Source organism: Myxine glutinosa, chromosome 1 (assembly GCF_964187855.1).
Source record: "Myxine glutinosa chromosome 1, kmMyxGlut1.1, whole genome shotgun sequence".
Taxonomy (NCBI): Eukaryota; Metazoa; Chordata; class Myxini; order Myxiniformes; family Myxinidae; genus Myxine; species Myxine glutinosa.
The window spans coordinates 200,030,943-200,056,321 of NC_136261.1; the positions used below are offsets into that span (position 1 = coordinate 200,030,943).

Below are 25,379 nucleotides of genomic sequence, written 5' to 3' on the forward strand. Positions count from 1 at the left end.
GTCTATCAGTGTGTGGAGTCAGCCATCGTACGCCGTAATGACATCACAGACGTAATCACATCACCGTTGTCATGTGACCCAGATCCTCAGCTCTGATTGGTGTATGCTTGTGAAGGACAGACATACATACATACGGACAGACAAACACTGTTCAAGATGGCTTTGCCCCATGACTATGCCGTAAAAGACTTATGGCTCATTGTTGAGCTTACACAGAAATGACTCAAGACAAGAACATTAGAATACATCAGTGTATACTTTTACATTAATGAGGACATGAGTAAAAATGGACAAATTAAACATAATATGTTCGGATCATGAGTTATCAGCTCAGATGGGAACACCAAAGAGGCCAAAGAGGCCAATTTTGTGTGATTAATGTTAGCTCTTTCACGAGCCTCGATCTTGTATACAAAAAAAAAACCCATTTCAGATCACAATTCAAGATAGAGACATTTTCAGACTTTATTGACACCCCTATTTATCATGTCATTTCGCATTCTTATTTTGGTGTCCGAAGGAAGGTTCAGGACTGCCATAGCAGTTTCTTGGCAACTGTTATATTGAGTGGTTTGCCATTACCTTCCAAGATCATATTTGCCATAATTATTTTGCATGCCCCAAATAGAGCAAGCATATATTAACCGCATGCATATGTTAAATGTACATTCAGAACTCCATGTGAAGCAAGATAATTTGCACCATAACTTTTTATTTGCATGTATTGTGATTTTTCTTAAAACTCGGGGGCCTGTTGGTCCATTGGACTAAATTTTCATTGGTCTTCTCTGCTTTGTAGCATACCTGCCTGCCGAACTCGTGAGTCTTTTGGGTCGTCGGGTACATTTGGGTCTTTGGGGTATTTTGGGTCATTGGGGACTTTTGGGCTTTTGCGTCCCCAGGGACTTTTGGGTCCTGGGGAACCTTTGCGTCTACTGGGTCTTTTGGGTCCTCGGGGACTTTTGGGTGATCTGGGTCCTCAGGGAATTTTGGGTCTTCTGGGTCCTTGGGGACTTTTGGGTCCTCGGGGACTTTTGCGTCCTCTGGGTCTTCAGGGGTCTTTGGAGTTTTAAGGGGTCTTAAGGATCTTAGGGGTCTTAAAAGCGTCTTCAGAGATCGAAGGGAGGCAAAAGGTACATTTCAATAGTACGTAATTAATTAATAGACTACGTAATTAATAGACACAAAAAGTTTGACACACATACACACACCATACATTTATAGTAGATTATTGATAGATATATTAACACATCATTATAGAAAAAAGGACACGCTTTTTATTTTTTAAATATGAAATAGCTTTATTTTCATTTTACTCACATTTGTAAAGACATTTGCCAAATAGTTAGCAGGTGTCTCCTCCAACCCCCATTTCCCACTTCAACACTTCTTTCAGTATCACACTGCACCCTAAGAAGAAAATTGTAGTGTCGGCAAGCGATGACATGTTGTGGAAGATGTGGTTGATACCAGAAAAGAATCCTGTCATGGTGGGGAAGGGACACAAGAGCTGGTTATCTGACTGCAGTTTCCACCAAAGGTAAATCACCTTAATTCCTTTTTCTTCCAACAAAGGAGATAGCTCTAGAGTAAGGCTACATTGGCATGGTATGAAACAAAGGTTATCAAGAAAGACCTTATCCAAATACATTTTGAAATGTTTTGTTCTGCCATTAAAGTATTCACACTCCTTGACTTTTTCACATTTTGTTGTGTTACAGCCTGAATTAAAAATGGGTTAAGTCGAGAATTTTTTTGTCACTGATTCACACATAATACACCATATAATGTCAACATGATATTTTTTTTATTTTTTTTTACAAATTAATTAAAAGTGAAAAGCTGAAATGTCTTGAGTCAATAAGTATTCAACCCCTTTTCAATTGAGCTCAGGTGCATCCAATTTCCTTTGATCATCCTTGAGATGTCTCTGCAACTTGAATAGAGTCCACCTGTGGCCAATTCAATTTATTGGACATGATTTAGAAAGAAACACACCTTTCTGTACAAGGTCCCACAGTTGACAGTGCATGTCAGAGCAAACACTCGACCATGAAGTCCTAGGAACTGTCCGTAGAGCTCCGAGATTGAACTGTGAGGAGGCAAAGATCTAGGGCAGGGCATAAGACAATTTCTAGAGTGTTGGATGTACCCAAGAGTACAGTGAGTCCATCATTAGGAAATGGAAAGACTATGGAACTACCCAGACTCTTCCTAGAGCTGTCCATCCAACCAAACTGAGTAACCGGGCAAGAAGGACCTTGGTCACTGGTTAAGGGAGGTGACCAATGACCCAATGACCACTCTGACAGAACTACAGAGTTCCTTGGCTGAGATGGGAGAACCTGCCGGAAGGACAACAGTCTATGCAGCGCTTCAAAATCTAGGCTTTATGGGAGAGTGGCCAGACAGAAGACATTCCAGACAAAAAGTCACATGGCAGCATGCCTGGAATTTGATAAAAGGCATGTGAAAGTTTCTGAGAGCATGAGGCAAAATATTCTGTGGTCTGATGAGACAAAAATTGAACTCTTTGGCTTGAATGCAAAGCGCTATGTCTAACGGAAAGTGAGCACAACTCATCACCCATCTAACACCATCCCGATCGTGAAGTATGGTGGTGGCAGCATCATGTTATGGGGATGCTTTCAGCGGCTGAGACCGTGAGACTTGTAAGGATAGAGGGAACAATGAATGGAGTCAAATACAGGCAAATCCTTAATGAAAACCTTCTTCAAAATGCAAAAGACCTCTGACTGCGGAGAATATTTGCATTCCAACAGGACAATCACCCCCCAGCATACCGCAAAAGTAACACTAGAATGGCTTCAGAACAAGAACATGAAAGTCCTTGAGTGCCCAGCCAAATCCCAGATTTGAATCCCATTGAGAATCTGTGGAAGTCTTGAAGATTACAAATTATAAAGCTGTTCTGTTTCACCAACGCTGTTCACCAACGCTCCCCATCCAACGTGACACAGCTTGAGCAAATCTTCAAGGACGAATGGGAGAAACTCCCCAAATCCAGGTGTGCAAAGCTGATACAGACATACCCACGAAGACTCGAAGTAATCGCTGCCAAAGGCGCTTCTACGAAGTGTTGACTCAGGAGGTGGAATACTTAATGTAAATTAGATATTTCTGTATTTAATTTAAAATTATTTTGCAAAAATGTGTAAAAACAAAATTTCACTTTGACATTACATGGTATTATGTGTACATCAGTGACAAAAAAAATCGAAATTTCATCCATTTTAAATTCAGGCTGTTACACAACAAAATGTGAAAAAGTCAAGGGGTGTGAATACTTTCTAAAGGCGCTGTACATACATACATACATACATACATAAAGTACATACATGCATACATATAACGCTCCTTCTTTGGCATGTTAATTTCAGGTGCACTTTCTTGATGGTCGCGACCCCCGAGCATGCTACAGTATTTTATTGATCTCACCGGTAATGTCTCTCAATGAATCTTGTGAGGATGACCCAGCCATTATCGATCAGGAAGTCATATAAAGGAGGCAAAGTTGGCCAACCATAGACTAAAATATGCCAGAGTATATTGAAATGCTCAAAGGCCTTTTCTCTGCGGACAAGCAGACAATAAATTTGGCATTATGTCTGAAGCTTTAATGGTAATACGATTTTGCTGGCAAGCCTGAGAGCTTCGCAAAAGGCCTGCTTCCAACCAAACTGGCATTCATTCTGAACCAAATCTATGGCTTATTGGTTTTTTTTGTATACAAGATTGAGGCTCGTGTAAGAGCTAACATTAATCACGAAAAGACAAAGTGACACATAAAACATAAGATAAAGGGAGCGGGAGACAAGATGGGGAGAGAGAGGGAAGCACACAAGTACAACATTTGAGAGCAGGGACATCGGGCGATCTGTGGGAGGGAGAGGGCTTGGGACGGAGGAGGCATGGGAAGGGGGGGTGGGCAGGAGAGGTATAAAACACATGGACATTGCAAGTGCTTCCAGGGGAAAAGTCGGAATTTCAAAAAAGTGGATCTGGGGTGAATTAACGGGGGTAGAAAAGATCAAGGTTTTGGATGGGGGAAGATAACAGATGGTGGTGAACAGCCGTTTTAAAGACCTGGAGGGAGGAATGGGATTGAATAGAGTGAGGGAGCTTGTCCAGAGGCGGGAGAAAAGAGGAATGAAAGGGTGAAGGTGATTAGAGAGTCTTGATTTTGGCAGTTTAACCATAAGAGGGTTGCTGGCAGATATTGTGCGACCTGTAGGAATATTTGGGGGACAGAGGCTCAGAGAGAGCTGGGGGAGCAAGGCCGGAGAGGAGTCGGTAAAAGACAGAAAGTCCACCAACCTGCCTGTGGTGAGCGAGTGAAAGGCCCTCGGAGTTAGCTTCATTGCGGGAGATTCCAATGATTCTGAATTACATAAATTCTTGGCTTACATAAATTGAGTTTATTTCTTCCCTTTTAGAGAACTATGAATCTTCACCAATTTCCTTTTAAACCACAATGAGTGTCAACATTAAATATGATATATGACAAAATTTCCAATTCAGGATTCCAGAGAAAGCCTTTGTCAGAAACTATTCTGATTTATTCTGGCTGTTGTGCAGCCGAGTGCCGAGTTGACCTATTCTGATGCCATTTCGCCCTGATGAGGTAAAAAGAGGTTTTCCTTATAGGAGGAATAAAGCAAACAACATTTTGCTCCTCTTTGCAGTTGTTATATTTGACAGTCTTTTATAGATTTATGACAGTTACTTTTCATTATAATATGTAATTGTATGTTTCCTCCTTTTTACAGCTGCCCTGCACTGGTTACAGCAAGTGGAGACAGAAGTGTATGCGTTTGGGACACGACCCAAGCACGCACCACCCTCATTCTGGAAGGCCATTCGCAAGCTGTCTGGAGCTGTGCATGGCAGACAAATTCCGATTTAATTGCTTCTGGCTCTGCAGACGCCACAGCAAAGATCTGGGATATGAAAAGGTATTCACGGTCACAAATGGAGTGCATGAGAATGCCACTGTCAGGGTGCCAGCCAAAGTAATCTCCTTGCAATGAAAGAAAGCACAGTGTAAAGGACATTCAAGGACATTTATCTTTTTGTTCATTAGCCACTCCAGTGTAGCTTTAGCTGTGTGCTTCAGGTCGTCGTTATGCTTAAAGGTGAACTTCCGTCCCAACTTCAGCTTTCTTGCGGAGGTCAACAAGTTTTCCTCTGTTTTTTTCTGTATTTTGCTCAATCCATTTTCCCTTCTATCCTGACAAGTGACTCAGTCCCTGCTGATGAGAAACATCCCCATAACATGAAGCTGCCACCACCATCCTTCACAGTAGGCAAGGAGTTCTTTGGGTGATGTGCTGTGTTGGGTTTGCACCAAACATAACGTTTTTGTATTTTGGCCAAAATGTTTCATCTTGGTTTTGTTAGACCACAAAACCTTTTTGCACATGGCTTCAGAATCTCCGGAGTGTTTTTTTGCATACCTGAAGTGGGACTCAAGGTGGGTTTTTTTTTTAGTGATGGCGTCCTTATTGCCGCCCTACCATACAGGTCCGACTTGTGGAGTGCTTAGGATATTGCTGTCACATGCACACAGTCACCAGTCTTTGCCATAAAGGCCTGAAGTTCTTTCAAAGTTGCCATTGGCCTCTTGGTGGCCTCTGATCAGTCTCCTCCTTGCTTGGTCATTCAGCTTGGAGGGACGGGTTGATCTAGACAGGGTCTTGGTGGTACCATGCACCTTCCACTTCTTAATGATCGTCTTGACTGTGCTCCAAGGGATATTGTAGACCATTGAAATATTTTTATACCCATCCCCTGATCTGTGCCTTTCCACAACTTTATCCCAGAGGTCTTTTGAAAGCCCCTTGGTTCTCATGGTTGTCTTTTCTGTGAAATGCACTACCTAGCAGAGGAAACCTTTTGGAACAGTTGATTTTATTTTGAAATAATCCGAATCACTACAATTTAACACAGGTGGAGGCTAATTAACTTGGTGTGTGATTTTGAAGGTGATTGGTTACACCTGAGCTAATTTACAATTGCTATTATAAGGGGGGGGTGGACACTTATGCAACCAAGATATTCTAGTTTTGTATTTTTAAATAATGTTTTTGAAATTTGTAGAATTTGTTTTTTCACTTGGAAGTTGTGGGTTACGATGTGTAAATAAAGTTGGAAAAAGTCTGATTTAATGCATTATAATTCCAGGGCTTAAGGCAAGAAAAGGTGAAAATTTTGAAAGGGGGTGTATACTTTCTATAGGCATTGTAAGTAACAACTAACTCTTGCACACCATTCTCTATGCAGAGAGTTGCTTCTGCTGAGCAGTTCCTTTGGCTCGAGGTATGATTCTGGATGGATTGCCACTCCGTCGCAGGATGCGCAACTGTTTGTGCAGGAATGTGGAACATGGGCAGGATGCTGGTGATAGATCGAATATTATTTATGAAGGACAACTTGGGATCTTTAACATCCACTATTTAATGGCAACAGAAGGGTCAAGGGAGTGTTACAGTAATTTATCACCACAACTTTAATTTCCATGGTCTTGGCAGATAGGAGAGCTTAGAGTATTCGCACTTGCATTTAAGCTGTCTTGACTGGGTTCGAATCTTGACCCAGGTGTAAACTATAACCCTCGTGTTCCGCGTATAGGGCGATAGATTAATGTGTGTACCTTCCAATGGTTAGGCTGGAGGACCATCTATTGGCATTGGTTGTTGGTGGGTGTCAAATATGTCATGGTGTCTTTCACAAAGTGGACGTGAGTTACAGCCGGCTCCCTAGATAAAATAAAAACTCCTGCCCTAACAGGCGCTACTTGAACGTCAGCCTTTCCAGCCGGTTCATGAAAGACTGGCTGAAAACCTTCCCTGGCCAATCCCACAAAAGGTAGGATAAATTTGAAAGAAGAAGAAGTAGTAGCAGCAGCAGCAGCAGTAGTAGTAGTAGTAGTAGTAGTAGTAGTAGTAGTAGTAGTAGTAGTAGTAGTAGGATGATGATGATGATGATGATGATGATGATGATGATGATGATTTTCCTTTCTGCATCAATATAAATGAAAACAAACTTATTTTGATGTTAGGATGAAATTACTGCCAAGAAAGACAAAACACAGTATATAAAGATGGCCCTTGCACATCTCATTGCCCAAAGCCATCTCCAGATAGCCACTTCACTCTTATGATGCCAACCACGAGTGATTCTTTGTTTTGTCATTGCAGTGAACGATGTAGAAACACAATTCGTGGGCACACTGATGTTGTTAACAGCGTCCGGTTTCTACCATTCTCCAGCATTCTCCTTACCAGCTCAGCTGACAAGACGCTCTCGTTGTGGGATGTCCGCACGGTCAGTCCTTTCTCCATTGAGCCACATCCGTGAAGTCACACCCGACGAAGTTACACCCGAACAATCCACACCCCTTCCCACAGCGTCGTGCATTGACCCAAAGAAAGTCGCTTTCAGTGTCCTGAAAGTCGGTTTACCCCTCCAGAGAAAACATTCATTCGGAAACTACTTTAATATACTGTACAGGTTTTATTGTGCAGTACAATAATTACAACTAGAACGGCACTCAGTAGAGCGCATACCTCCACTAGGATGAGCAGTTTACGTTTTGTATCCCACTATAGGCTGGATCTGCACCAAAATCGAATCTGTTCTTCCTTGTCACACACCAAACATATCGTCCAAATTTCGTCTGAATCCATCCATAACTTTTTGAGATATCCTGCACACAGACAAACAAACAGGGGTGATAACATAACCTCCGCCCACCGAACACCTTACCCCGCACAGTCTTGAGAAACAAGTATATGTGCGGGGCCTGTGAGCAGTAAATTTGATTGGTCATGATGATGTAAAATGCTGTAATATTTTGTCTAAGCACTGCTAAACGGAAGGTTTTGAAAAATGCGATTTGTGTTCAAAAATGCGAATTGTGTTTATGTGTTAAAGTGTATAATTTAATGCCTGGTGTTGGCTTAGTGGTTAGGGTGCTGGCTTGGGATCCTAGAATCCTGGGTTCAAATCCCGGTCGATCGCTGAATTAACACCAGGGGGGTTGACTCGGCCTGTCATCCTTCTGATGTCGGCAAATTGAGTACCAGTTCACTGGTAATTCCCTGTGGGTCGCAAAAGGCAACTAACAGGGTTGGCGGCAGGAAGGGCATCTGGCCATAAAACATTGCTTCAAAAAGGGGACCAAGGTGTCCGAAAAAGGCCAACCCCCGCTCTGCGGAGAAAAATGGCCTCTAAAGGTGGTTGTTAAAGTGTATAATTTAATTGAAATTAAATAAATACTTTCATTAAGAGAGCAATTTTTGAAACTCATGTTTTCCCAGATGTGGTTGTATCAGACACTGGCATTACTTTCACAAGTTAAGAATTCCAGGTGTTTATATCGCAAAATAGTGTCGCATATCACCATGGCTCCACTTCACCCAGCATCCAATGGACTAGCTGAATGGGCTGTCCAAACATTGAAGTGTGGGATGAAGTACCTTGATAAGGAGAGCGCTAACTTGCGGTTCTCAAGGTGTTTGTGTTCAAATATCGGACAACCCCTCATTCCAGCACTGGGATCACTCCTGCCGAGTTGTTCAGGGTGGGGCGTGAAACTCACTCCTGAATCTACTCCATTCTACTTTGGGTTGTAAGGGGGGAAGCCAAGCGGTATAAGAAAATGGTGGCTCACGTCCAACATGTGAAGGTGTGTATGGTTGTGGTTGATGACCCAGTGTACATCTGGAACTTTGCTCCTGGTTCAAGATGTGAAGGTGTGCATGGCCCAGTGGCAGTTGTGGTGCAGCTTTTGGATATCTGCACGTGTCATCATTATTTGGATCATGTGAAGCTCTATCACGACAGTCAGTCTGACTTTGCAGAACTGGGAGTTAGACTCAAGTTCGGCAAGAACTGTGACGAATCAATGGAAACTGCTCCAGTTAGACTGAATTTGTGACAGCTCCATAATTGGTCTTAACCACTCACGTGTTGGTTGATTTGTAAATTGTGGGTGCTCGTGCCCATGGAGTCGGGCTGCGGATTTCTTCCTCATTGCTCAGAATTGTTGAAGCATATACATTCAAAGGGGGGATAGATGTGATATTCTATTGTGTTATCCAATCGGGTGCAGTCCATCAACCAATCGTGGGCCCAGGCTGGTTCGTGCGGCACGCTGATGGCGTTCAAATAAAACTTTTGTTCTACCAGAACAGGCCTCAAGTGTTGTGCCTCTGGTGGTCACTGGGAGATAATCCATGAAGGTTTTGGAAATTAAATTTAAGCCGCAATCACTTAATGTCATTGCACAAAATGTTACATTTTTATCATTGGAAATATTGAGAATTTCAAATTGCTTCATGAAAAAATATATCACTGTGGTATCATTTGATTTTTTTTCGAGCTTCCACTATTATGTCATTTTGATTTCCCACAGGGGTTGTGTACTCAAACATTATTTGGCCACAAACACTCCTGCAATGATGCCTCCTTCAATCCAAAGGTAAGACCTTACATACATGTTGTAAGACCTTATATACATGTTGTATGTGTCATGTACTGATGGTATTTATTTAACCATGATGGTATTTATTTATTTAAGACCAATATCATGAATTGTATTTGGTTATTGCTAATCTATCTATAATTCCAGTAATCTCTGTGTGTGTGTGTGTGTATGTCTGTGTGTCTGTGTGTTTGTCTGTGACCGCTGTTTCTCGACAACCACGGGTCCGATATACTTTAAACTTGCCAGATATATTGCTGGGGACCTGAGGATGTGCCTTTTCAAGGTTTCATATTAATCGGACAAGTAGTTACCGAGCTATGTCCAAAAAACGATTCAACCAATCAGAGAGCAGCGAGCTATCACGTGTGCCGAACGTGGCGAACAGACTCTGCCTCGGACGGCACATTTGAGAGCGTATTCATTTATTTCACGTTGGCAAACTATGTTGGCGTTAAACTATGTTTTAAAACTAATTAAAACTAATTTGCGATTCATCGTAACTGCGATATGCGACCTTCCGGACAGTCAAATGAGGACGTCACTTCCGGACTTACGGATAGTCATAGTGACGACGTACTGATGCTGAACGTGGCGAGCAGACGCTGTAAGGTACGAGCGATTGTAGTACACGTTTATAATAACTCTGCCGATACAGGCCCGATTAACTGCAGCGCCATCCGAGCTGCGGCGTCGGGACGATACATTCATTGTACGGTCACATCACGCACTTACGGGCACGCCCATGGGCCCATGGGCACGCCCATGCATGCATGGGCGAAGACATTTTTTTTTTTTTTTTTGGCAAGGAACGGGCACCCACGTACGGGCACGTCCTAGTCTATCTATCTATAATTCCAGTAATCTCTGTACGTCTGTACGTCTGTACGTTTGTTTGTCTGTGACCGCTGTTTCTCGACAACCACGGGTCCGATATACTTTTAACTTGCCAGGTATATTGCTGGGGACCCGAGGATGTGCCTTTTCAAGGTTTCATATTAATCGGACAATTACTTACCGAGCTATGTCCAAAAAACGATTCAACCAATCAGAGAGCAGCGAACGATCGCGTGTGCCGAACGTGGAGGACACACTCTGCCTCGGATGGCACATTTGAGAGCGTATTCATTTATTTCACGTTTGCAAACTATGTTGGCGTTAAACTATGTTTTAAAACTAATAAAACCGAATTTGCGATTCATTCGCTTTCCTGCGCGTTTGTGCACGCGATGGCGATCTCTTTACCAAACTCCGGAAGCCGTTCGCTTTGGACCAAACCATTGCATGTAAATAGAGGGGGGGGATTGTCACCGTACTCGCAAGCCGTTCGCTTTGGACCAAACCATTTCATGTAAATAGAGGGGGGGGATATAATTTTAGATATAGATATAGTACGGGCAATGCCCTAGTCTATAGTAATCTCTGTATGTCTGTGTGTCTGTGTGTTTGTCTGTGACCGCTGTTTCTCGACAACCACGGGTCCGATATACTTGAAAGTTGCCAGGTATATTGCTGGGGACCCGAGGATGTGCCTTTTCAAGGTTTCATATTAATCGGAGAAGTAGTTACCGAGCTATGGCGATTTAGCCGTTCGCCGTTCGCTTTGGCTTTGCGAATGGACCAAACCATTTCATGTAAATAGAGGGGGGGGGTTCTGTGGTCGTTGCGAATGGACCAAACCATTCATGTAAATAGAGGGGGGGGGGGGTTCTGTGGTCGTTACTGCCACGTGGTTTCAAAGTTTTTTTTTGTTGTTGTTTGCACGCATGTTTTTTTGCACCCACGTACGGGCACGCCCTAGGATGTTTACACACACACACCCCTACACAAATTTTTTTTTTTTTTTTTTTTTTGGCAAGGAACGGGCACCCACGTACGGGCACGTCCTAGTTATATAAATAATAATAGACGTGTGTTTAACCCTTCATATGCCATATTTGGCAATGTTGGCTTAATTTACCCTTTTTATGCAACAATGTGAGAATTTCAAATGGATTTGTTCGTAATGTCTTCATCTAGATTCTAGATGTTATTGAAAATGCATGCAGTTTTAAAGAATAGGAATTTTTTGTATCATAAACATGCTTTTTGAATTCATCAACAACGTGAGAGAATTATTGAGGTCCTGGACTTCAATTTGTTTATATTCAAATGTTAAAAATACAACTTTGCAAATCTATAATTTGAGCATGTCATTAATGTTATCATGAATGTACTCTTAACCCAGATATTGAGCAACAACTGTCAAAGCCAATCCGCTCCTCCATCTTCAAATCCTTTAATCATGTGCCGTTTCCCCATCTACTGTTCTTTTCACTTTAATTTTTAGCTCACCTGGAACGTAGTTCCGGGGAGCTTATGGGATGGTGCATCGTCAGGCCGTAAACACTCTTACAACTTATTCTCCAAAACTGCTGATGGGATTGTGACCAACCAAAATGATATTTGGTTATAATGTTGCAACTCAAGTTTGTCCACGGCATGAAAAACTCATGGTCTAAGGGGATCTACCGGGGGTCAAAGTTGGTCCAGGTTTGACCCACCCCACCCAGTATAGGTCCTTGCTTTCTTCTCTGAAACTACACACAATTCCGATGAAACTTGACCACAACCTTCATCACCATCATGTATGGCAAAGTTTGTTTCTGGCATAGAAAATATTTAAGGGGCTGTGTGTGCGGGTGGTTTGACCCCATATAATTGGTATTTGCTCTCTTACCTAGAACTACAAACAAAATTTTGATGTAACTTGATCACAACCTTTATCACCATCACCTATGGCATTCCTTAAAGGCTTTTTTCTGTCTGATTGCTTCCTGAACCTCTGAGTTCTACCACCAATGCTCCTCAGTTTTGGACCTTCCTCGTTTAGCTTTAACGCACACCTTAGCTGATGTCCGCAACAAGGCCTTCATGTTCTTCCACTTCTTCTTCACATCTCCTCCGTAGCCTAACTTCTAATGCTATCAACCTCTTCCTTGAATCTGAATTAGAAGTTTAATTTGCTACCATTTAATTTACTCACATATTTCACATCGATTAATATATTCATGTATGCCTATTAGGCCGTGAGCTGAGGCCTGATAATATGGCTAGAAAATAGCTTTGGTGGCACCCACCTGTGAGCTATGTAAACCTGGTTGATTTACATGGTCCAATATTTGCTCAATCTGAAAACAATGATCCCATTTCCAAAATTGTGGATAGCTATGTGAAATTGATGGTGGAACATACCAGAAAGGGTCGAAAAAATTGGAAATTGGCATTTTGGCCATTTTCGTGAGACTTTCATTCAGCCAGTTATGCTCCAACTGCCATGAGATTTCATCAGCCTGTAGTCACCAGTCCATTTTCTGAGAATTTGAAATATCAGGAATCAAGCTTTATTGGTTGATTCCTAACGAAACTTTATTGGTTAGGTTGTAGACCTAATGAAAATAGTTCATGCTCACAATAAGGGATCCTGTTCTCGCAATATAGGGCATCTGTGTGGATTTTGTACAAGGTGACTTCCAGACCTCTCAAACCTGCCTTGAATGCTACTCATGAACATCTGATGCTCCTGTGATGCTCACTAGGAATACCAAGCAGGGTCTACTTAATCCGAAGTACAGATTAGGGGATACAAGGGAACCGTTATCATATCCGATGTCTAAGGCTGACGACAGAACTGAGGATTTTCTTGACGTCTGTGCTTGAGGTACATGACTGTGCGTTGGCATCCACTGATCATGGGCACTTTGCCAGGCTGCATGAGCATCCATGCATTCTAGAATTTATGCTCAATTAAATGTACTACAACGAGACAATTCTGTAAGTAATGTAATGGAATGTAATATAAATATAAAATAAATAAATATTATATATATATATATATATATATATATATATATATATATATATACACAAAGAATTAAGTTAAGCACCCCCCCCCGTTTTTTTACAACCTCGCACATTACAAGTTTGTTGTCGTCAAAACAGTGTAATATACCCATGATATTGCTATATTTTCTGGAGAAGTGATATTATGGTCACATAAAAACATAACAATCATGCCGTTTTCAATATTTTATTCTGAATAATTTAAGGTGAAATTTTTTGGGAATTTTAGGCATATTTTCACCTCAATTTAAGTATGGAGCTATAGGTCCATCACGGACAGTGTGGATGACGTTTATGTTTTCTAACGTACAGTCATTGTTCTGAGAAGACCTCTAGCGATCTTTGCGTCAATAACGTGTGTAGGACCCACGTGATCGGATCACTGACTCAACCCTACGTCTCATAGACCCTGTAAGCCGTCGTATGCGTTGCTGTGGCAGGTTGTTCCATTCCCGATGTAATGCACGTTCCAATTCATCCAGATTGGCTATTGGAGGGACCATCTTCGCAATTTGTCGTCCCAACATGTCCCAAACGTGCTCGAGGGGGTTCAGGTTCAGGACAGGATTAGGGGGTGCTTAACTTAATTCTTTGTGTAGGGGTGCTTAACTTAATTCTTTGTGTATATATATATATATATATATAAATAAAATATAATATAATATAATGTAAATATAAAATGTAATGTGTAAGTGCTTCGGTGGCCATCATGAAATACTGAGCTTCAAATATAAAATGTTTTGCAAAATGTTGGTTGACCTCGACATTACTTGGCCAAAAAATGCTGCAACATGATGGGATCTCAGGTGTTTCTTTGGAGATGGAGTTGAGGAACCCGCTTCACTTTATCCACTTGGGGGGCTTCAGGTACACCAGCCTCAGCAGCTCGTTTATTGTTGGCTACAGCACTTTATATGTTGTGGTTTATACGTTGTTCATAGGATGGAATTGTATAGAGTCGGGCACTACTGTGCAGTGGATATATAAAGAACTAGTTGGTTCTGTTCTTCTGGCGGGTCTTGTCCTGGCGGGTCTTGTCATGAAGGTGACGTTTTGTGTCGGAGGTAGCAAAATTAAAACACTGTGTTCACGGGATTGCTCATTGCTGTCGGGTGGTTTGGGAGAAACACAAATTAAAAAAACCTAGCTTGTTGGAATAAGTCTTGCCGTTGTTCGGCCACTCTCTTCTCAACTCCGTCGAGTTCGACTGACTTCTTGGCAAATCCACAAACCCTGGCCAACGACCTTTCATTAAACAAAATCACATTCCTAAGATTATTGTCACCGACGTGGATGATACACCTAATTTTGCTGTCACTACTCATCTGTGTGGGCGTGGCCATCTTGTCATTATCTAATCATGTGCAGCGAATCACTGCCTCTGATTGGTCGAGATTCAAACCAGTCGTCCATCGCTAGCCGCTGATCAAATCTCCCCCATGAAACGGCCGGTTTCACTCACGTTTCTCAGATAGCTATCAACACTTTTGAAAGTGCGAACATTGATAATATTAGCTTTAATATGACGTCATCTTATTTTACAGACCTTAAGTTTGTCATTCCCAAATGGGCATCACAAAAGTGAACGATAAATAATCAGCCGCAGCTCACGACCTTATTATTTGATTGTCCATGCTGTTGCGGGGAAAAATTGATTCATTCATTCCTTTGCTTCACAGTGTGCTTGAACCCCGGCCCAATTCTAAATTGCTGATAATTTACCAGGATAACGCATCAGTAGCATAGCTGTGGCACAGAAAGACAACCAAAAGACAAGAGTTCATAATTGAATCCTGTTGAATTATACATTAGACTGCTTGATAATGCTTATTTGGGAGCAAAAACACCGATCAAGCTAGCAGATCACGGTGTTTACAGATCAGGAAAAGTCCTCAAGAATCTGACTGTTGATGTTGAGGACAACAGTAGACCTAACCTCTTCCCAAAGGAATACGTTGGGATAATTAATCCATCAATATCACCACGTAATGTTTAAAAACAAAACCTGGTTAAAAAAATTTGGTTAGTTACTTCTAAGATCGATGATTAATTGCTGAATGCTGTTTCTGGGTAAATGCATTTCAACCTTCGACTCTCAATAATTTCCCTCAAACCAAAAGTTTTCCACTTCCTATGCTGAACAAGGATTTCCTACATTCCTTCTCTTCTTCAACTCAGCAATTTTGAACTCTTGATAAACTAGATGGTATTCATATAGTCAGGCAGCTTAGCAGCATATTTATCGAAAATGGGGAACGGCTTGACAAAAGCGCCATTTTTATTTTCGTGGTCCATTAGACCATATACAATAGATTTAGGACCGGAGGCAAGAAATATACAGTGTTCTTCACCTTTTTATTGGACAAAAACCAAGGACAAAAAACAATTATGTATATATTTTCAACAAGGAGGCTAACTTTTATTTCATTACCTGCAGTGTTATTTGTAAAACTTATGCATGCCTGCATAATAAATCTTACGCTTCCATGTAATAATAATTAGTCATATAATACCGAGTGTTTATACAAATGTGTTATACTTGTGACTCGCGCACCTCTCATATATCTAACATGTACGCAACTACAAGGATGTAATTGTAATGACAATATAGCTTTAGAACAGACAACATGTTGTTCAAGGTAATTTGTCCAGCAATTTATGTATTTACGATTTTAGTCTAACTCCAATAGCTGATGATTTATTTGCATAAATGTATTGCTCGATATTATGCTGTGCGAGTCGTATTTGCGCAAAAGTCAAACACTGTATATGTCTTGCCTCCGGTCCTAATTCTATTGCATATGGTCCAATGAACCACTAAAATAAAAATGGTACTTTTGTAAACTCGTTCCCCCAAAAATTGCTAAGCTGCCTAACTAATATAATACTTACTATGCACAGTCTTGAGAAGGAGTTGGTGCAAGCCAACTCTTCTGTTTGTTTTTTTAATCTCTGGCCATTAGGCTTTGTTTAATTCACCATGTAAGTTCTGAGGAGGTGGGCATCATCCAAATAATATGCGCTATGTCAAATGGTCATGTAACATGTGCTAAAGTTTCAACTTCCTCCATTGAACGGTTTTTGATGTAAATACACTCAACAAGCCCAATATCAAATGGTCATGTACCATGTGGTAAACTTTAAATTTCCTCCGTTGAACAGATTTTGGTATGCAAAACATCCTGATATGCATGACCTGATATGGCAAATCCTCTTCAAATTTCAAGTCAATTGGATGAAAATTGAGGATTTTATAAATATGGCCTATTTTGACCTTTTGGCCTAATGTTGACCACAAAAATAATTGGCTTTCAATGTACGCTCAATATGCGCTATATCAAATGGCCAGGTAACATGTGGTAAAGTTTCAATTTCCTCTGTTGAATGGTTTTTGATGTACACTTCTAACAAAATGCAGACACGTACGTACATACATGCGTGCCGATTGCTTAACCACGCTTTTCGCTTCACGGGAGTGGGATGATTATTATGTACTAATAAATGTATATTATTACCCTGCGCTCACGAAGCAAAAAGCAGGGTTAAGCATCCGGTTGCGTACGTCGTGTGTACTTGTGGCGTACGTGCGTGCGTACTACGTCTCTACATTTTTTTAAAATTCATTTTCTCGGCAACCGTTGGTCCGATTGGCACGAAATTTTACCATAGCTGTGCCACCGCATGTATAATTTTTTTATTCATAATTATGACGTTATAGGTCATGTGGTATCGACGCCATCTTGGAAAAACATTGCACCTCTATCTTCCAAACCGCTCAATGGAAAAAATTGAAACATGGCTCATTGTCAAGTACTCCCCATGGGGAATAAGACATGTTGATGATTATCTCATCGGTGCCTTCATTATGACGTCATAATTCGAAAAGTACAAAGCTTGATCTGATCAGTATGAAAAAAAATTCCTCTTCACCTGTTAGACACTAAATTTTGAGAATATGAGTGGCTCCTCCTGTAGAATTTTAAAATGATAATTAGGACGTCATAGGTCATGTGGTACAGGTGCCATCTTGGGAAAAATCGAAAAAGGTTGTACCACTATATCTCCGAAACCGCTCCATTGGAAATTTTTTGAAACATGGCTCATTGTCAAGTATTCCCCTTGGGGAATAAGATATGTTAATGATGATGTTATAGGTCCCTTAATTATGAGGTCTTAATTCGACAAGTATAGTGCTTGATTCAATCAGTATGAATTTTTATCTCTGCAATTCTTGGTCCGATTGACACGAAATTTTCACCATAGGAGGGCCTCCTCCTGTAGAATATTTTAATGATAATTATGACGTCATCGGTCACGTGGTACAGGCGCCATCTTGGAAAACCTTCGCACCTCTATCTCTGAAACCACTCCAAGGAAAGAATTTAGACCTGGCTCATTGTCAACTACTCCCCATGGGGAATAAGATATGTCAATGATGATGTCATCGGTGCCTTCGTTATGACGTCATAATTCGACAAATACAACACTTATCCGATCATTATGAATTTTCTTTCTCTGCAACTGTTGGTCCGATTGACACGAAATTTTCACCATAGGAGCGCCTTCTTTAGAATATTTTAATGATAATCATGACGTCATATGTCATGCGGTACAGGCGCCATCTTGGAAAAACCGAAAGATATTGCACCTATATATCTCCAAAACCGCTCTATGGAAAAAATTGAAACGTGGCCCATTGTAAAGAACTCCATATGGGGAATAGGTGTTGTTAACGATGATGTCATTGGTGCCATCATGATGACGTCATAATTCGGCAGAGTCTGATCAGTTTGAAGTTTATTGAGCGTGATCGATGCAACAATTATATCAGAAAATATAAATTTATGATGTCATCCCTCACATGGTCTGGCAGCCATATTGGATCAAAAAAAAAAAACCCTTCAAAAACAGAAGAGTTGACTCGCACCAAGTCGACTGCGCAGAGTAAGTATTTTATGAATACCGTCTAGTTGATTGAAGCAGTTGCTTGGTTTTTCCTGGCACCTTAGGACAAATGTAAGAGTCGAATTAATTGGTGCGACAACCATCAATAACATGCTTGTGCTCACGATCAAAATGACACTGATGATTTTCACACATGTAACGAGAACGGCACTCAGTAGAGAGCATACCTCCACCTGGTTGGTCATATCATTCAATGGTGAAGAAGCACAGGCACACAAAACATACAATAAAGGGAGCGGGCGACAAGATGGGGAGAAAGAGGGAAGCACACAAGTACAACAGCAGAGAACATGGACATCGGGAGATCTGTGGGAGGGAGAGGGCTTGGGGAAAGGAGGCATCGGAAGGGGGTGGGAGGGGGAGAGTTATAAAACACGGACACTGCTAGGACTTCCAGGAAAGAAGTTGGTATTTCAAAAAAGTGGATCTGGGGTGAATTAACTGGGGCAGAAAAGATCAAGGTTTTGGATGGAGGAAGATAAGAGATTGTGGTGAACAGCTGTTTTAAAGACCTGGAGGGAGGAGTTGGATTGAAGAGAGTAAGGGAGTTTGTTCCAGAGGCGGGAGTAAAGAGGAATGAATGAGTGAAGGTGAGCAGAGAGGTTTGATTTTGGCAATTTCACCAGAAGAGGGTTGCTGGCAGATCTTGTGCTATTTGTAGGAATATTTCGGGGACACAGCACAGATAGAGCTGGGGGAGCTAGGCTGGAGTCAGTAGAAGCAGAAAGAGCACCAACCTGCCTGCGGTGAGTGAGTGAAAGGCCCTCAGAGTTAGCTTAATCGCTGGAGATTCCAATGATTCTGAAAGCTTTAGTTTCAACAGCGTGAAGCCGAGCTAGGTGTGAGGCAGGAGCACCGTCCCAGAGAGGGGAACAGTATTCATTTGAGCTGCGGATGAAAGCCTTGTATGTGGTGAGGAGCTCAGGTGTGCCAAGGAAGGACTTCGCATGACGGAGGATGCCCAGTCGGCAACTGGGTTTGGAGGCCAGCTTAGAAATGTGGTTTTCCCAGGAAAAATCATGGCAGATAGTGAGACCCAAAAGCTTGAGTGACAGAACTTCTTGGAGAGGGTTGTTCAGAAAGTAGATGGGAGGGTTGTCCAGTCGGTCTTTTCGGAGAGACATAGTAAGAGTGTGAGATTTGTCAGGATTGAAAGACATGTTCCACTTGTTTGACCAGTCTGTGATTTTGTCCACGTCTGCAGAGAGTGAGGAGGCTGCAGACTGCCGATCTGAGGGATGAGGAATGGAGCGGCAGAGAGTGGAGTCATCAGCAAAGAGATAGAGAGGATTTTCCAGAGATTCGGAGAGATCATTGATGAAGACCAGAAAAAGTACAGGGCCCAGAACACTGCCTTGGGGAACTCCAGCCTGAACAGGAAGGGGAGATGAGAGAAATACATTCAGGGCCACACATTGATTACGACCAGAGAGGAAGTCCGCAAGCCTTGTGTAGAGATTTCCATGGATGCCATAGGAGGAGAGTTTGGTGAGCAGAGCGGGGTGCCAGACCGTATCGAAGGCACGTGATATGTCAAGGGAGACAGCTCTGATTTCCTCTTTGGCATTGAGGACCTCCATCGATTGTTGAGACAGCAGAAGCAGCATGTCCAGAGTAGATTGACCTGGTCTGAACCCAAATTTGTGATCAGAGATCAAGCCATTGGAGAAGAGGAAGGATTTGATATCCGAAGCAATGATGGATTCCATGACTTTGCTGATAATTGGGAGCAGGCTGAATGGTCTGTAGTTGCAAGGATCTGTTTTTGCACCTTTTGCATATAGCAGTCATGTTGGCTGATTTCCAAACTGATGGCAGATGACCTTGAGCAAAAGAGAGGGCAAAGAAAATAGAGAGAGGGTATGAAAGAACGGCAGAGCAGGATTTTAGGATCCGTGGGCTGATGCCGTCTGGTCCAGTTGCAGAATCAGAGTCGAGGTTTGACAGAAATTTCTCCACCTTGTCAGGAGAGAAGGACACAGAGTCCAGGAGCAGCTGGGTATAACTGGGTAAGGTGGGTACAGAGAGAGATGGGTTTGGGACACAATATTTTGAGGCAAACACAGAGTTGAGGCATTCGGCTTTGTCACATGCGGAGTCAGCTGTGTAGCCATTTGAGGTAAGGGAGGGGATGGAGGGGGGAAAAACACCAGAAACAGATTTGACCAGACGCCACCAGAATTTGGAGGAAGGAGACAGGTTTGAGAGTTCATTCTTGAGTGTGGAGAGCAATAGTGCTTCCTGGCACTCCTGAGGATAGACACACACTTGTTCCAAGCTTGGTGGAAGGAACTGAGATTGCTTTCAGTTGGATTAGCCTTCTAAGAAGCAAAGGCAAATTGTTTCAGGGCAACTGCCTCACCACAAGATTCCGTGTACCATGGACAGGAGGAAGGGCAAGACAATTGAAGACGAGATGGGATAAATCTGTGCATGAGAGAGAGCAGTTTATTTTGGAAGAATTCCCAGGAAGAGTTGATGGCAGAGGCAGTAGAGATGGCAGACCAGTCCAGATGATTGATGGATGCTTGAAGACCATGCCAGTCGGCCTGAGTGAAATTCCAGACTTGTCGATGCTGAGGAGGCTCTCTGAGAATGGTCAGAGAGATGTCCACTTTAACAAGCACATGATCAGAAGAACCGATTGGAGCAGAAGAAGAGCAGCAGACATTTGCGGGGAAGTTTGTCATAACCAAGTCTAGAAAAGAAGATGCTCCGTTGACTGAGACCCGGTTCGGGAAATTGACAGATTGTGTCAGTCCCAATGAGTCGCCGAAGTCCTTTTCTGAGATGCTATGGCTGGTGAGAGAGGTACCCACACCCAGCCAGCTGGCATGATGACAGTTGAAGTCGCCACATTTGAGGAAGAGAGAGTTGGGATGAGTGGATAGAAGTTGGTCCATGTTGTCAGACAGCGAAATGTAAATGGAGTCATCACTGTTTGGAGGACGGTACAAAACACATGTGAACAATATGTGGGAGCGGAGAGGAAGCCGTAGCAAGAGGTACTCCTGGGGGTGGGGTGGAGAGAGGGCACTGCAAGGAGAGTGAGGAAGAGAGTTTTTGATAAAGATAGCAACCCCACCTCCAGGATGAGGCTCAGGTCTATCATACCAGAGGAGCGAGTAAGCAGGAAGAGATCGTAAGGAATCAGAGACATCTTGAAGGATGAAAGTTTCTGTTAAGCAGATTACGTCTGGTTTGTCAGAAGCAACCTGTATGGAGAGATAAATCAGCTTTGAGCGAAGGCCCTGGATGTTTGAGCTTCATGCCGTTAAGGAAGAGGGAGGGGGAGCATCGGGTGCAGGACAGGGGAGGGGTAGGGTCAGATCAAGGTTGAGAGGGGGAGGTAGCGAGAGCTGTTGATAGTGTGTCAGAGATTGCAAAAAGTTAGGAGAAAGGAAAGGATGAGAACAAAAGGTTTGATGGTGATGGGATGAGGCACAGTGAGGGGTTGTTTGAGGAGGGGAGGGGCAGAGCAAAGTAGAAGGTTGGAGGAGGTGGAGGTGGGAGATAGAAGGGAGACGATGTGGGGAGGAGGCAGCTTTGAGGGGCATGGGGGAGGGGGGAGAATTTGAGAAAGATGGTAGGGGGAGAGATTTGAAGGGGAGGGGTTGGGGGGAGTTTTGAAGGGGAGGGGTGAGGGGGGAGTTTTGAAGGGTAGGGGAGGGGGTGTTTAGGAGGGGAGGAGTGAGGGCGAGAATTTAAACGGAGGGGTGAGGAGGGAGTTTTGAAGGGAAGGGGTTGTGGGGGGGGGGGAGTTTTGAAGGGGAGGGGCAATGGGGGACATTTGGATGGGAGGGGGGAGTTTAGGAAGGGGGGGGGCAGAGGGGGGAGAATTGAAATGGAGGGGTGAGGGGGGAGTTTATGAGGGGGAGTTTCGAAAGTGGATGATTAATGAAAAACGAACATTTATTACAAACTGGGTTTATTGTGATTTTCAAGTCAGAGGTCCGTTTAAAAATGATAGAGGAGGGTTGGAATGAAGGTGACTTTAGAGAATGTAGAAAGGAAGGACTGTAAGAGATTGAATTTTTTTTTTGAAGTGGAATGAATTGAAGAGGAAATTGAAAAAAGCCTTTTTTAATAGGAAGAAAAACAGCGTGTTGTAATAAACCACTGAATAAAACACTGCAGGGGAAAGTTTAAACATATTTAAATAATATTTTAACAAAACCGTGAAAAACAATCTGGGAAAAGTCCCAAAGTGAGGATGTGGATTTGAGAAAGAAGGAGAAAGGGTTGAATGAGTATGGAGGAAACGAGTTGGAAAGGCTGGAGAGGTGGAAGAAAAAGGAGATAAAGGGGGCGGGGAACAAGGTGAGACAAGGGGGCGAGAGAACAAGCATTTGTCCGCGTAGCTTGTTCGCGAGAACAAGGATAGAAAGAATTAATAAAGTTTTTTTGTGTGTGTTTAAAACGTTAGAAAAAGGGTAAGATATTCGTGGGAGGTAAGGGGAGAGAAGAAAATCAAAGAAACAAGCAAATACAGCGAAGGAAAGAACTTGTATTCACAAAATACCGACGGGGGGAGGGAGCCTAGAGAGGCCAGGCCGTACACGAGGTGCGAACAACAAACGACTAATTACACACAAGTTTGCAATAATTACAAAACCAAAACTAATTAGAAACACACAATAACACATTCGTAATAAAATAACCAATGGAAATTTGACAAAGACATGAATGGGAAAATACTCAAACTTCAATGCTGTGGAGAGATCGAAGCAAACCTCCTTGCTCGAGGGACCGGAAGCGGAAGTCCCAGACTAAAAAAATTAAATAATTATCATATCCGAATCCATATTCAGATCTTCACCAAAATCTAATTGAATTGAATCGTCCTTGTCAGACACCCATTAGGTCCACCAAGTTTCGTCCAAATCCGTCCACAACTTTTTGAGATATCTTGCTATGTATCGTTTTTGGCCCGATCTCCCAATGGTGAAGAATCACGAAGAAATTCTAGTATCCGGATCCGAATCCGGATGTTCACCAAAGTCTAATCATTTCGTCCTTGTCACATACGCTTTCGTCCGAATCCGTCCACAACTTTTTGAGATATTTTGTTTACAAACGGACAGACAAATGGACAGACAGAGGTGAAAACAACCTCCATCCACCTTTGGTGAGGTAATAAATGGAAAGTTTGCCTCGTAGAAAAAGGTCTTCGTGGTATCACAACACATTTCATTCATTCGATAAAGCAGTCATTGTGTAATGAACATGTTGGATGAAAATTAATGTATTGCATAAACGATAATCTACTTGAAGATGTGATGTCCAACCTGAAATCATATTTGTGTGTGGCACAGGGTGACATGGTGGCATCATGCGATTCACATGGCACGGTCATTCTGTGGGACTTACGAACATTCGCCATCACCTTTTGTGTGAACACTGGGCGCCACTCAGCCAATGCCATTTCCTTCGATCCATCTGGTATGCCGCCTTTCAGTTCACAAGCATATTTTTGGGGGGCATTATTATTGTTATTGGGAATATTATTAGTGGGGGTCGTGCATGGGTAATTTTTTTTTTTTTCATTTCAAATTGATGCAAAAGTTTCGTTTTCAGTACCAATTTGAAGGTATGGCCTATAGAACAATTTTGGTTCGAGTGTCAAGCACTCAGATCAAAAATGGGGCTTCTGGGGACGTGGGGGTTTCCCGCCTTCCCCCCCCCCCCCCCCCCCCACGCTCCCCACACTTCACCGGCCTATGCGAAAAATGGAAACTGTTATAACTTTTGATTGGATGATCCGATCTGAGCATATGAGGTATGTATGGATTCAGGATCAGGAGTAGCAACTTGTATTTCAAGCATATTGCCCATAGAAGCAATCATTTTGCCGGTATCGGTGCATATCCACAAAAAAGACCAAGGGTCATAGGCCCGGTAAGCTGAAACATGTTTTTTAAAAAAGAAAATGGACAATTATACTCGGACCCAATGGTATATTGACATTTTATTTATCTTTTAACTGTGCTACAATATGGTGGTGAGTAACTGCTTAGACAATTGCTTGAATAACTCCTTGAACAATAGTTTTAATGTGAGAAAGTGGCTAACAAATCGACCATATGTACATGTCAGTATTGGAAATTGTTCTGGTCCAGCTACTTCTCGCATTTGCACTTGCACAAATGTGTGCACTTCAACTTTGCCCTCATGCACTTGCGCAGAGTGCAGGTACTTGTGCAAGTGCACTTCACATACGGGTGAAATACATCTTTGGCGAGGGGCAGCGAGGTCCAAATGGGAAGCAGCTTGCCGTCCTCTTCCTTCCACCCATGATTAGTGGGGTTGTTGACAGGCATCATGAACCTTTGGGCTGTTGTCCAGATGCTCGCTTGGAAGACACTCCTTTTGAGATGTTGATCCAAAGCATCACTTGTTGGGGGAACTCTCTCCATGTCCCTAGTCTTCTGTGAGAACACCTTCATCCGGACGAGGTCAACATCATTGTCCTCGTTTGACTCATTGGAGTACAGCCGGCAGACAAAGTTCGTTTCCACTTCTTTAAGCCTTGGCGATGTTTGGAATGGAGTGTCGACGATAGTTGCAAATTCCTCCATGAGGGATGGCACTTCGTGCATCAACTTGCAGCAGTATCGCTTACCCTTAAACTTGAAGGAAGACGTGCTGTCTGATCCAGTGAATGCGTGGAAGAGGACCATGGCCCTGCCCGTTGTCGTGCCCAGGTTTGTGGCGATAGTGTTCAGGGAGATCATTCTGGTTGTCTTTCCTGCTTTGAAGGAGATCCTGATTTCTGCGGCCGGATTCAGAGCCTTGGTGTGATGGAAATTACTCAGAAGGATTACGACAACATCTGTGTCTCCAGGATGAACCATCCCAAGTAACGATGTTTGGAGGGCGTGAGGAGATGTACTAGGACACGAGTGTCAGCTTCCTCATAGTTGCATTGATCCATTGGTGGACTGTTTCCAACATGGTGGACTTGATCACGTGCAGTGACGTAGACATCCTTGTCATCTGGGAACTGTCCTTCTGTTATCTTTTC

The 25,379-nt window shown here is 42.6% G+C and overlaps 1 protein-coding gene across 1 annotated transcript in view; it reads left to right on the forward strand.

The window, feature by feature from the left end:
• The window catches only part of SPAG16 (sperm associated antigen 16), a 141,199-nt gene that overhangs the window by 101,559 nt on the left and 14,261 nt on the right, over positions 1-25,379 (forward strand). The window contains exons 13-18 of the mRNA XM_078772703.1: positions 1,397-1,540; positions 4,791-4,976; positions 6,304-6,339; positions 7,221-7,347; positions 9,440-9,505; positions 23,671-23,797. Coding sequence (XP_078628829.1) covers positions 1,397-1,540; positions 4,791-4,976; positions 6,304-6,339; positions 7,221-7,347; positions 9,440-9,505; positions 23,671-23,797 — 686 coding nt within the window. The remainder of the gene's footprint in view (positions 1-1,396; positions 1,541-4,790; positions 4,977-6,303; positions 6,340-7,220; positions 7,348-9,439; positions 9,506-23,670; positions 23,798-25,379) is intronic.